Source organism: Pan paniscus, chromosome 2 (assembly GCF_029289425.2).
Source record: "Pan paniscus chromosome 2, NHGRI_mPanPan1-v2.0_pri, whole genome shotgun sequence".
Taxonomy (NCBI): domain Eukaryota; kingdom Metazoa; phylum Chordata; class Mammalia; order Primates; family Hominidae; genus Pan; species Pan paniscus.
The window spans coordinates 45754824-45767534 of record NC_085926.1 but is presented as its reverse complement, the minus strand read 5'-3'; the positions used below and the strand labels follow the sequence as shown (position 1 = coordinate 45767534).

Below are 12711 nucleotides of genomic sequence, written 5' to 3'. Positions count from 1 at the left end.
CCCATCTTTCCTTCTCTGAGAACAGAGGGACAGTGTCAGGGACATTACTTTATCCCAAGCAGCTGCCCACAGTCCAGGCCCAGAATGCAAGAGACTGTGGCAAGCATTATCACCAAATTCTTCTCCCAGCTTCCACAAGTCAGGACTGTCCAATGGAACTTTCTGCAGTGATGGAAATGTTCTATGTAAGTGCTGTCCCGACAGTAGCCACTAACCACATATGGCTATTGTGCTCTTGAAATGTGACTGAGGAACTGAATTTTTAATTGTACTTCATTTTAATTGAAGTTAAGTAAAGATATGTGGCTAGTGGCTACCATATCGGGCAGCAAACTCCAGGGCTTCTCTAAAACAAATGTATGGGCTCAGCAGTGGGTTTCTGATAGTTTTGGACCTTAACTTTTTGTCAAATAAAATTCCACACAGAAACACAATACAGGATATCAAGATATGGTGGTGGGGCTACTCTGGTTGGATTCCCACCAACCTGTCCAAGCCCTGGGCACAGTCCTACAGGCACATTCATGAAATTCTAGGGCTCTGTGGCACAGTTCATGGGCAAGGTCTGTGGTGCCCAATATGGGACATCTGCCACTGGGAGTACGTAAGGTGTTTTGAGGCAGCACCAGACATAGACATTTAAACTTTTTAAATTTTCTTCAATTTATCTTAAATGAATTTTAAAAACACTAGCTTTACGTGTATGGTAGTGGTGTAAAATTTTGTTTTTAAATGTATTTAAGTGAAAAGTGAATTAATTTAAAGAAAAATGATAAATAACAGTCCACATGGTTCACAAACATGATAAATATGGCTATTGGCAAAAATGGCAAACATGGTTGGAGAACGGGAGTATCGATGGGTCTGATATGGAATGAGGGCCTCGGACCAACAGCACCACCATTCCTTGGGGGCTTGTGGGAAATGCAGAATCGCAGGTGCCGTCCCGGACCTACTGAGCCAGGATCTGCATTGGACCAAGACCCCCAGGGGATTCGCTGATGTTTGAGGAGCATTGCTCCAAGGAGCTTGGCAGCTCTGAGACACCGGGGCTCTGAGGTCAGAAGCTCCACTTGCAGCCAAGAGAGTCCCAGGGTTCAGGGAAAAGTTGGGGCATTCCCACCTCCTTGGCACTACATACACATACATACACGCACACATGTGTGCACGTGCACACACAGGTTCTCCTTCACCACCTGAGCTAGGCAAGTCCCCACAGCAGCCCCAGCATTTCCTTTGCAGAATCTCCTCCTGGTGGCTTCTACACTCCTATTTGTACTGTGTGAGTCTTTGTGCTCCCTGAGGGATAGCGAGCAAGTGCTTTGGGCAGCAGGGAGAACAGTCATGTCAAGAACTTGAATGTGCTGAAGAAATGTTCTGAAATGCAGACATCTGACTGTTGCCGAAGCTGTGAACAACAAAAATGAACTTGTACTTAAATGCTTAGAATCTGCAGCAGGTTTTTCCTTTACCAGCTGACTTTTATTGAGATTCAACCATGTACCTGGCACTAGGGAGAAAAGGATGAGTAAGGCATGATGCGAGCCATAGTCCAGAGGGGACACATACGATGCACTCTTCATGACAGCACAGCGCTGGCAGGCATTACAAGTCAGCTATGGGCCAGGCGTGGTGGCTCGCACCTGTAATCCCAGCACTTTGGGAGGCCAAGGCGGGTGGATCACGAGGTCAGGAGTTTGAGACCAGCCTGGCCAACACAATGAAACCCTGTGTTTACTAAAAATACAAAAATTAGCCAGGTGTGGTGGCACGCACCTGTAATCCCAGCTACTCAGGAGGCTGAGGCAGGAGAATTGCTTGAAACCAGAAGGCAGAGGTTGCAGTGAGCCATTGCACTCCAGGTTGGGCAACAAGAGCAAAACTCCGTCTCAAAAAGAAAAGTCAGGTATGTACCCAGGGCCCGGGGGCAGGGAAGAGCAAGCAATATATTCCAGCTGCAGATGGGGTTCTGGGGCTTCTTAAAAAGGGTAAAAGGCCAAGCACAGTGGCTCATGCCTGTAATCCCAGCACTTTAAGAGGCTGAGGCTGGAGCATTGCTTGAGCCCAGGAGTTCAAGACCAGCATGGACAACATAGTGAGACCTCATCTCTAAAAAAATTAATGTGTTAAAATTTAAATTTTAAAAAGAGGTAATAAATCATCTGGGTCAAGAGAAAGGACAGGATTTTTCTGGGTTGAGAAAGCAGAGGTGCTCTTGGCTGAGAGACGTCCCAGAAGTATAAAAATGCACATTCCGGAAAGTGAAAAGTTTAGCTTCTCCTGGAGCCTAGGTGTGCAAGAGTTAAATTCCTCAGGGCCCAATTTTAAAAATCCTCAAAACCTTACAGACCAGGCTAAGGAGTTTGGACTTTATCTTGTGGTGGCTGGGAGCCACTGATGGTGGTGAAGTAACAATGGCATCACTAGGATGAGCAAATTATTGAAAGTGGCATGAACTTCATGGTCGGCAGGGTAATCAGGAACCCTGGCACGGGCCCAGGAGCCCACACCCATACAGCTGAGTCAGGGCCCTCCCCAGTGTCTCCACCCCTTCCAGAAATCAGATAACTAAGGCATGCTGGCCTTCTATCCTGCAGGTAAGTCTGTCCTGAGTGACATGGGGCACAGTGAGACCGGTCCACAGGCAGTGTCTTGCATACTAGCAGTGGGGGCCCCAAGGAGCACTCAGAGTGGGGCTCAGCTAAGCTGAAAACCCCATTGCCATGGGGCACCAGACACCACTGAGCTGAACTCACTCCCCTTGTCCCTGCCATGCAGAAGTGATTTCCCTAGCCCCGATCCCCCTGCTGAATGCCAAAGCCAGCTGCCACACACTCTTGAGAGCCAACTGGTAAATTTTCTAGAATTCTGTGGGCTGGTTGTTAAACACGGCCACTAAGAATTAAACTACATAAGCTAGCAATTGAATAAGTTATTTAAAACAGAGGTAATAAATACACAAAACTTGGCACTTCCTAATTATTGACTGTACTATTATCTATGCCTGTTGTATCTGGATAGTGGAGACTCAGTACAATGGTGTGCTACTGCATGTCTCCACGTTTCGTGACATCACTTTGGTAGCTTAGAATCAGTCATAGTAAGGCCAGGTGAGGTGGCTCATGCCTGTAATCCCAGCACTTTGGGAGGCCAAGGCGGGTGGATCACGTGAGGTCAGGAGTTCAAGACCAGGCTGGCCAACATGGTGAAACCCCATCTCTACCAAAAATACAAAAATTAGCCAGGCGTGGTGGTGGGCACCTGTAATCTCAGCTACTCAGGAGGCCGAGGCAGGAGAATTGCTTGAACACGGGAGGTGGAGGTTGCAGTGAGCCAAGATTGTGACACCGCACTCCAGCCTGGGCATCGCAGCAAAACTCTGTCAAAAAAAAAAAAAAAAAAGTCATAGTAAAAGTGTTTACACCACAGAAATTGGCAAATGTGACAAATCAGAGCTTTTTCTGCAGAGAGCCAGTGGTTACATACCTGCCAGCCTACCACTCCTCTCCACCCTCTGTCTTGCTGGCTCTCTGCGGAAGCCCCCCAACCCTTCCAGGCCTGTCCTCTCCACTCTATGAGTCCCAGCAGCACAACTGGCCTTGTCAGATGAGAGCTGTCACATAGGCTTCAGAAAGTCATGGGGACCTTACCAGGAGCCCTGATTATCTGCCCCATTGCATTTACTTACTGCTCTTTGGGGTTATCTGGGTGATTCTTCGTGCTGCCCAAAGCTACCACACAGGGCCTCACATACTGGATGGGCTCCCAGGGAGTATAGCAGTATGAATGGAAGGAGGTGCTGGCCTGATCTCAGAGGTAGGGAATTAAAGAGAGGCCTTGCCTCCATCAAACCAACAAGGTCCCAGCAGCCTCATGGTCCAGGTGAGGCATCTCTCCAAAGTGCCCAGTTCCTGAAGGTCACTGCATAGCCAGGTACCCTCTAGGAATAACTCATATATGAGAACAAGAACATGCAAGCAGATAGCTGGAGGCAGCAACAAGCCTTCTGCCTAAACAATGCAAAACCACTTTAAAAAGGCAGCCCCATCGAATTGGAGCCCAGGGAACCAGCACAAGAAAATGCTGGCACTCCGTCTGCTGCCATTGCTGTGAGGAGTCCTTTGTAGGGGGAGGGCGGGTAGCCCTATCTATGGATGGCTGAGACTCATTTTGCCTGAGTCTTATATATTCTCAGGAATATCTTCACAGCCTTGGAGTTGATAAAGGAGTGCTTTCTTAAACAGGACATAAGAAAAACCACCAAAGGAGGACACTAAAGGAAAAGATTGGGAAATTGGACTTTGTTAAAGTTAAAAATATCTCTTCATTAGAAGACACCACTGACAGAATAAAAGGCAACACAGACTGAGAAAAGCAATTTGTAATACACTAAACTGACATAGGACCCAAATCCAGAATACATAAAGAACTACAAATCGGTAGGAAAAAATCAGACAACCCAATTAAAAACTGACAAAAAATTTGAACAGGCACTTCATGAAAAAAGATACCTAGATGGCCCAATTAGCCTATGGAATGGTATGCAGCCTTACTGGTCATGAGGGAAGTTAAAATAAGGCACAATGGGCCAGGCGTGGTGGCTCACGCCTGTAATCCCAGTACTTTGGGAGGCTGAGGCGGGCAGATCACAAGGTCAGGAGATTGAGACCATCCTGGCTAACACGGTGAAACCCCGTCTCTAATAAAAATACAAAAACAAAATTAGCTGGGCATAGTGATGGGTGCCTGTAGTCCCAGCTACTCGGGAGGCTGAGGCAGGAGAATGGCGCGAACCCCAGAGGTGGCACTTGCAGTGAGCCGAGATCGCGCCACTGTGCTCCAGCCTGGGCGACACAGCGAGACGCCGTCTCAAAAAAAAAAAAAAAAAAGGCACAATGAACTATCACTATACACCTACAAGACTGGGCAGACCTTTAGAAATAGAATGACAAGTGTTAGGATGCAAAGCAAAAGCAACTGAAACCCAAAGGGAGTGTCAGCTTGTACTACCACACTCTGGAAAACAGTTTGACAATATCTGCTAAAGCCAAACACACCTATCCTAAGGCCAAGAAGTTCCCAGCAGTGAGTGCATTCATCTACGGAAGAACGTGCACTAGAATGTGCATTGCAGCCCTATTCATGACAGCCCCAAACTGGAGACAACACAGACATCTGTCAGTAGTAGACTGGAGCATATTCACACCACCGACAAGTATACTACAGTGAGAGAGAATGACCCACAGCTACACAACACACTAGAACATGAATGAACCCCACAAACAATGGAAAGCAAATGAAGCCAGGCACAAAAAAAGTACATCCCATTTAATTCCATTTTCATCAAGGTCAAAACTAACCCATGGGGTTAGACACCAGGATGGTAGGTTCCTTTGGGGAGGAGGCAATGGGTAGGAAAAAACATTTATCTAGAATCTGAAGTTTAAAAAAATTAAAGTAGTTTCTCCTGCTGTGCTGCCTTTTTTTTTTCTGCTTTGCTTTTTCGAGGTAGGAAGTTCCAGGACAGGTAATATGTCTGAGGAAGCCTCCACCTCCCTCACCCTACTCACCCTTCTCCTCTGGGACCAGACAGGCAGGAACTCCAGGGAAAGCCCAACAAGGAGCTGTCCTAGAGCACTGATTTCATTTTGGCTTCAAGTAAGATTTTCACTAGCAACTCTGCTTTTCATCTCTTTTAAATTTTATTATTATTATTTAGCATTTTCTTATCTGTTAAAATGTACTAGGCACTGTTCAAAGCGTGGCATTAGTATTAATATGTTACCCATTCATTCATTCAGCCTGCTGGAGACTTGATAATGGCCTCTTTATTGAGAACTTACTCTGTGCCAGGTAGTAAGCTAAATTCCCAATTAATCCTCACATGAGCTCTTCCTTGCCAGGCAGGAGAGAGGGGAAGATATCTGTTAGCATTACAGAGGAGTACACAGAGACTCAGAGAAGTCAAGTGCCTTGTCCAAGGTCACACAGCTAAGTCAGTAGCAGAGTTGGTATACAAACCCAGATTCCACATTACTGCAAAGCACCAAGCTCTGTCTTATCTAGTGACCACCCTCAAGCAAATCACATTGTAAGACTGGCAGAAATACGAGGTTTCTTAGTTCCCTACCCTGGCCTAATGAATCAAAATTTCTGGCCCCTAGGCTGGCCTGAGCAGTAGAGTCCCCCACGGCAGTTCAAAACCTGATTCCGTCCCCGGACCCAGTAGGCACGCAGGGCCAAGCTGTTGGGTGGACGGAGGGGACGGGACTGCCGGGAAGGTCCCTCACTTCTTTCTGGCCCCTGGCAAATGTTATGTTCTCTCCTCTGAGAAGCCCTCCCTAACCATCCCTGGCCACCCCCCGCAACTGCTTACCCCTTTACTTTGCCTTAGGTGTCTTCCTCGCGTCTCTCAGTCTTATACGTGGGCTAAGTTGAACCATATGACATTGTCCTTTCTATAAATTAAAAAACGGTTGAAAATGGGGCATTTCATGCAGTCCAATTCAAGTGTTTCCCTCTACCAGAATGTCAGCTCCAAGACGGAGCTGGGAAGTGGTTCACAGCCGTGTCCCCAGACAATGCCTGGCACACAGTAGGCGCTTGATAAATGACAGGTGAGTGGCCGAGGGAAGGCGCCCACTCCGAGGAGTTCCGCAGCCTGAAGAAAGGCCCCGCCGAGCCGGAGGACCCCAGGGGACGCCGCCCTGTCCTCTGCAATCTCGGGTGCCTTCCCGGCCGCGACGATCGGGCGGGGTGGGGCTCGCCGTCATCCATTTACCAGCCTCGCCTCTCGGACGGGCGCGCCGTTAATGAGATTAGCAATTTAAAAACCAGCTAGCTGCGTCGGCGGCGGAGGCGCGGGGCCACCCCCAAGCCGAGCCGGGGTAGGACGGCGCGCCTGGCGACCGCGCACTGAGACTGCCGTGCCGGACCCCCGAGCCGGAGCCGAGCGCGCCGAGGCCGGGGCCATGGAGAAAGCGCGGCCGCTGTGGGCCAACTCGCTACAGTTCGTGTTCGCCTGCATCTCGTACGCCGTGGGCCTGGGCAACGTGTGGCGCTTCCCGTACCTGTGCCAGATGTACGGCGGAGGTGAGTGCCCACCGCGCCCCGGCCCCAGTCCCACTCTGTGCGCGTCCCCGCCGTCTGTGCGAGCCGGGGTTAGACCCAAGTTACAGAACGGCACACTGAGGCCGGGAAAGCGAGCGTGATTTGTCCGAAGTCACAGACCCGGGAGTGTTCCCAGGACACCTCGTTCCGGAGCCGGAGCTCTCTCCCAAGCCACCCTCCCAAGCCCTCGGGAACCCCTCGCCCCATCCCGGGGGCGGCCAAGCCCCCAACCCTCACCCTTGTTGGCCAGGCTGCGGCTCTGAGAGCGCAGGGGACGCGGTCTCCTTCTTCGAGAGAAGTGTCAATGGTCTGACGTCTTAGTGAGTAAACCTTACGTTTAGGTGTAAAAAGTGAGTAGGAAATTGTCTTATTCAACAGAAACTCGTTATACAACTTTCAGATCCGAAACTTAAATCAACGGTTTGAAACTCAGGTTAAGAGAATCTTGAGCCATTTCTTTAAATTTTTTATGAGATTGGTTTGAGTTTGGAACGACAGAAAGCAGGAAATGCAAATCATTCTGTTTTGTTTTGTTTTTCTTAAATAAATGTTTCCTCCGAAGCATCGTGCACGCTCCGGGGACAGCCAGCCAGCCACGCGCTCTTACCGCACTCCCCTAGCGTTGCGGAAAGCTGGGAACACCTTCTACACATGTCAATAACCTCGTGAAGCCCAAGTACCTTTTTGGAAGGCAATGTGGCAAGAGGGATTTAAGTCTCAGCATTTAAAACACTTTTTTTCTCGGTTGTCTCGTTTCTAGAATTGTATCTAAAGGAAATTGTCAGAGTTCTGACAGAGGTAGAAGGATGGTCACCATCATTTAATAAGAGCAAAACATTGGCAACTTCCTAAGCCCTCAAATAAAGGGGATTGGTTCAGTAAATTATAGAGCATCCATTCAAGGTTGATCTTCGCAGCCATTAAGGCGGCATTTTCAAAAAAAAAATGGTATTTTCTCGTATCCTGTATTAAGTGGAGGGAGGAGAAATCAGATTCAAAGCTATATAAAATGGATTTGACATTTTAAAACAATTACTTAAAAATATGCAGAGAAAAGAATGGGGAAAAGACATCAAATTGTTAACAAAATTTCTGGGTGATTTTTGTTTACCTTGTCGTGTGTGTGTGTTTTTGTGTGTGTATGTGTGTGTTTGTGTATTAGGACTTCTATAATTAGCATGTTTTTTTCACCATAAAAGATCATGGAAGATGTTAGACCAAAGTATTTACGAAAATGAACCGATTTGAGAAGACCAAGAGCTAAACACTGCTCCCTCCTCCCCTTACCCCAAATCAACAAAAGGTTAATTCATAGAGTTTTTAAAACAGTGCATTCTTAATTTCCTGATTCCTTTTTAAAATTTGAAGTGCATAAATACACCATAATGATGTGAAGGGCATATGTTGCCATATGCTCTAACAGCATTAACCATGTGCTCTAACAGCTCTATAACTCTTAAAAAGAATTATTTGTCAGAATGAGATTTCCACATCATTCTGTGCTCAGTAGACCTACCCATGATACCTTTATCCTGGGTACATGTTTCCCAGTCATCAGTCAAGGTGAGCCTCACTGTCACATGACTACTTAATTCCTTGTTTATAATACCACCATCACCTGAATAGTCTGCAGAGGGATGCATGTGGGGCTGATAGTTCTGGAGTTGAATATGTATCAAGGGGTTGCTAGGGAAACCTCAAGACCCTCAGGTTCCAAGAAAAAGAAGTAATCCTGTGCCTGGTGCAGAGGATGCTTCGGCTGGATGAGTGGATAGATAGATAAGTGGAAGCCGGACGCAGCATGGATTGGTGGCTGGGTGTATGCATGGATTAGTGGGTGCACAGACAAAAGGAGGGTGTGGGTCTGGTGGATGGCACCCTCTCAGCCACATGTCTACAGAATAAAGACCAAACAGTCCACTTGGCACCGTAGGCACTTGACCACCTAACTTGACCACTTGTCCAATATTTCCACCTCATTTCCTGCCACACAGCTTCAGACCTCCCCCTGCCCTCCAAACACTTCCATGAGCACCTCCTTCTGTGCCTCAACCCTTCACACAAGATATTTCCTCCACCTGAGATGCTGTTGTTGCTGGGAGAACTCCCACCATTCCCTCCAGGTGGGACCAAATATTGCTTTCTCTCCGTTGTGCTCTCTGACTCTCCTCACTACTTCACAGGCCACATAAGCACTTGGTCAGAAGAACTGCACATTGTTCTTCAGTTTCTCTGTCTCCGCCCGGCCCAACCTCTGTGATGCGATGGAGTCACAGGAGCCATCCAATAAATATTTGTTGAGTGAATGAGCAAGGTATTAGGAAAAGCCACAGAATAAATGACGCTAGAGGATGCTAGAGGCTTTCCCAAGCCTCTCACTGCACAGTAAAGTCACCTTTAAGAAGTGATTTGTGTTGCCCCAAACCCAGGCAGTTTACAACCCATCCCTTACCGGAAGGTAAAAATCAGCCACATTATGAAAGGCTGCAGAGGGGTGTATAACTTCCTTGTAAGCAGAGCTGCAAATACCCCCAGCAAACAAAGAATTTGTTTATAAACCACAGAGCCAGGCTGTGCCAAAATACTTCCCAGAATAAGACGGATTAGGGATCTGTGCCCCTCTCCATGGGACTCTGCCCGTGACTGGAGAGGCTTGTTTCCTTCCTGCTCCCCAGGCCAGGCCCGGCATGAGGAATGTTAATTCTGAAGATTACATTCCAGGTACCAATCATCTCTGTACAGCCCTGGCTGCCTGCTCTAGAAAAAAAAAAAAATAAAAGGCAGCTCAAAGAACTTCACAAAATCTTTTTTTGAAAAAGTCAGCAGGTCTTGGGCAACCATGTCAAAATCTAAGGCAGTAGTTGTTCAGGAAGAAATCGGGGATGCAAGTGTGTGTGCACTAAGGTGTAAAAAGCAAATACTGCACTAACTATTTTACATAAACATGTGCACAGAAGAAACATGGAGAGATGAGAACAGTTGTGTGACTGGTGGAAATATGGATTTTTTTCTCTTAAATTTTCTGTCTGCAATATTGAGGGGGAAATCAGAGGACACCTGACTATGCAGTGGGACAGTATCACTCTCAGACTGGAATGCTCCACATCCCTGCAAAGCCCCTGCTGTCTGGGACAGGAAGCCAGCTCTTTCAGCTGCCTGTACTGCTTACCCCAAATTGCTTAGAGAATTGCATGTCAAACTGTAGCCTACCTGAGGATCTTCATAAACTGCAGGTTGCTAGACCCCACTTCCAGGGATTCTGATCCAGACGCCTGTGGGGGAGGACAGGATTCTTCATTTCTAGAAAGCTCCCTAGCAAGGCTAAGGCTTGGTCCATGGACCACACTTCAGGGAAGGGTCAGGGTTGCTTCTGTGGCCCCAGGCCCGGCAGTAGGGTCCCAGTAAATGTTTAACAATTGGCTCTTGGTGGAACAGCAAGACCCAATTCCAAGAATTTGCAGATTACCTCGATGTAAATCCTCCCACCATGGCCAGTTTCAGACTGCCAACGTATTGTGCCGGAGTGTGGGGTTGGGGAGAGGTGGGGCCGGTTGGCTCTTGTGAGCCGGCCTGGAGCTGCGGTGGCCACAGCTCTTCAGGCCAGCACCCAGCCTGGGACTGATTCACAGCAGGTCAGTCCATGGATGGATCAGGGAACAGTGCTGCAGCTGTTTACTTGTAAAGTCGGTGAGGGCCCCCAGTAGTTGGGAAATACCATGATCAGGGGCCCCTGCTGCTCACCCAAGTTTTCCAGACTCAATCCTGGTAACATCTGCCCTGTTGGGCTCCTAGCATGTGCCAGGCATCATGTGAGGCATTTTCTGAAGGAATTCAATTTGGTCTTCACAACATGCCCACAGTTGGTCCTGTCACCCCCATTTACAGATAGGAAACAAGTCAGAGAGAACAAGACTTCTGGAGAAATAGCTGGGGCTCAAGCCACTTCTGTGACAAGCCAGGGCTCTCTCCCCAGCACCCTGCACTCATCTGCTACAGGCAGGACAGGACTCCTCAGGTGTCCAGGCCTTTCTAGGACCCCCAAATAAGAATTGCCGTGGCTCAGGGTACTTCTTCCTGTGGTTCTCCTGTGACACTCACCCATGGCTCACCTTGACATTGGAGGAGGGCCTGGCCAGGAGCCTGTGCGATGTCCACCTGCAAGGATCCCTTGTCCCTTCTGTTCTAACCTCCTCTCCACCTCTGCCCTTCCCTGAATATACCCCAAAATGTTTGGCATCTTCCCAGTGTGCTCTTCATCCTCTCCAGGAAACCTCCTCCCTAAATTAAAGGTGACTTCTTCCACAAAGCCCTCCTTTGATCCCCGGGCTAAATCCATCTGATATGAGTTTGGTCCCCACTCAAATCTCATGTCAAATTGTAATCCCAATGTTGGAGGTGGGGTCTGGTGGGAGGTGATTGGATCATGAGGTAAATTTCCCCTTTGGTGCTGTTCTCGTGATAGTGAGTTATCAGTGAGATCTGGTTATTTAAAAGTATGTAGCAGCTTCCTACTCTCTCTCTTCCTCCTGCTCCAGTCATGTAAGACGTGCCTACTTCCCCTTCACCTTCTTCCAAAATTGCAAGTTTCCTGAGGCCTCCCCAGCCATGCTTCCTGTACAGCCTGTGGAACTGTGAGCCAATTAAACTTCTTTCCTTTATAAATTACCCAGTTTGAGGTATTTCTTTACAGCAGTGTGAGAACAGACTGATACACCATCCCTCCTGTGCCTGTTGCATTGTGGGGTCTGACATGTCTCACTCCCACTTGGTAGGGAGGAAAAGTGACCAGTCAGGAACATAGAGTCTGCCTACTGGTGGAGAAGCCTCTATTTGTCTGCGTGTTGGAATCAGCCCATAGCTTTAAAAAATACTGATGCTTCTGTCCTATCCCCAGAAATCCTGATTGGATTGGTCTCAGATGTGGCCTAAACAGGAGTTTTACACTCCCCAGAGGGCTCTACTGTGCAACCCAGGTTGAGAATCACTACCTTACAAACAATATATAATATAAACCTTCTAGGCAATTTAAGTCATTCAGTAAATATTCACTGAGTATCTTCTGCAAGCCAGGGACTACGCTGACGGAAGTTTACAAATATGGTGATTATAGGGTACAGGGGTTGGGGGTGGACCAAGCAGGAAAAGCTTTAACAAAGCACTGTTCAGAGGCTTCGCTGAAATAACTCAAGAAGGACTAACGGCTCAAGAGGATCTAGAAAGCCTTCCAGCAATGGCAACATTTAATAGCAGCTGTGAAAGAGAAGTCAAAGCTCATCATGTAGAATTAGGGGTGAAAATATTCCAGGCAGAAGAAACTGTATGCAAAAGGCACAGAAAAGCACACATTTGAGGGAAATGGCCAGAAACCCCAGGTGGCTGTGAGAAGTGAGGTGGGGACTAGGGCAATGGCAGGAGAGGAAACTGGAGATGAAAAAGGAGTCAGCATGTCCCTAAGGGCCCCAAATAACAGGCTAAGAAGGTGGAGCTTAGCTCTGACAGCAAAGCCAGATTTTAAGCAGGGAAGTGGCACAGTCAGAGCTGTGGTTTACAGAGATTGCCAGCATGGAGGCCAAGGATGCACTGGGTAGCTGGAGAAGGGGT

The 12711-nt window shown here is 48.0% G+C and overlaps 2 protein-coding genes across 6 annotated transcripts in view; one reads left to right on the top strand and one right to left on the bottom strand.

Moving 5' to 3' along the window:
* CCR9 (C-C motif chemokine receptor 9) overlaps positions 1–6622 on the bottom strand; it is a 107191-nt gene extending 100569 nt beyond the window's left edge. For 2 of the 4 annotated variants that reach the window (XR_008624729.2, XR_004670535.2), the window contains exons 1-2: positions 6377–6622; positions 3262–3379 (exon numbers count right to left, since the gene is read on the bottom strand). The gene's annotated coding sequence lies outside the window, so the exon portion shown is untranslated. Of the gene's footprint in view, positions 1–3261; positions 4148–6376 lie in introns of those variants that run through there. The other 2 variants (XM_055109779.2, XM_063602770.1) reach the window with 2 other exon arrangements.
* A 198-nt stretch (positions 6623–6820) lies between these two features.
* SLC6A20 (solute carrier family 6 member 20) overlaps positions 6821–12711 on the top strand; it is a 39694-nt gene continuing 33803 nt past the window's right edge. For both annotated transcript variants that reach the window (XM_003818483.4, XM_034956273.3), the window contains exon 1: positions 6821–7092. In XM_003818483.4, coding sequence (XP_003818531.3) covers positions 6972–7092 — 121 coding nt within the window. In that variant the 5' untranslated portion in view covers positions 6821–6971. The remainder of the gene's footprint in view (positions 7093–12711) is intronic.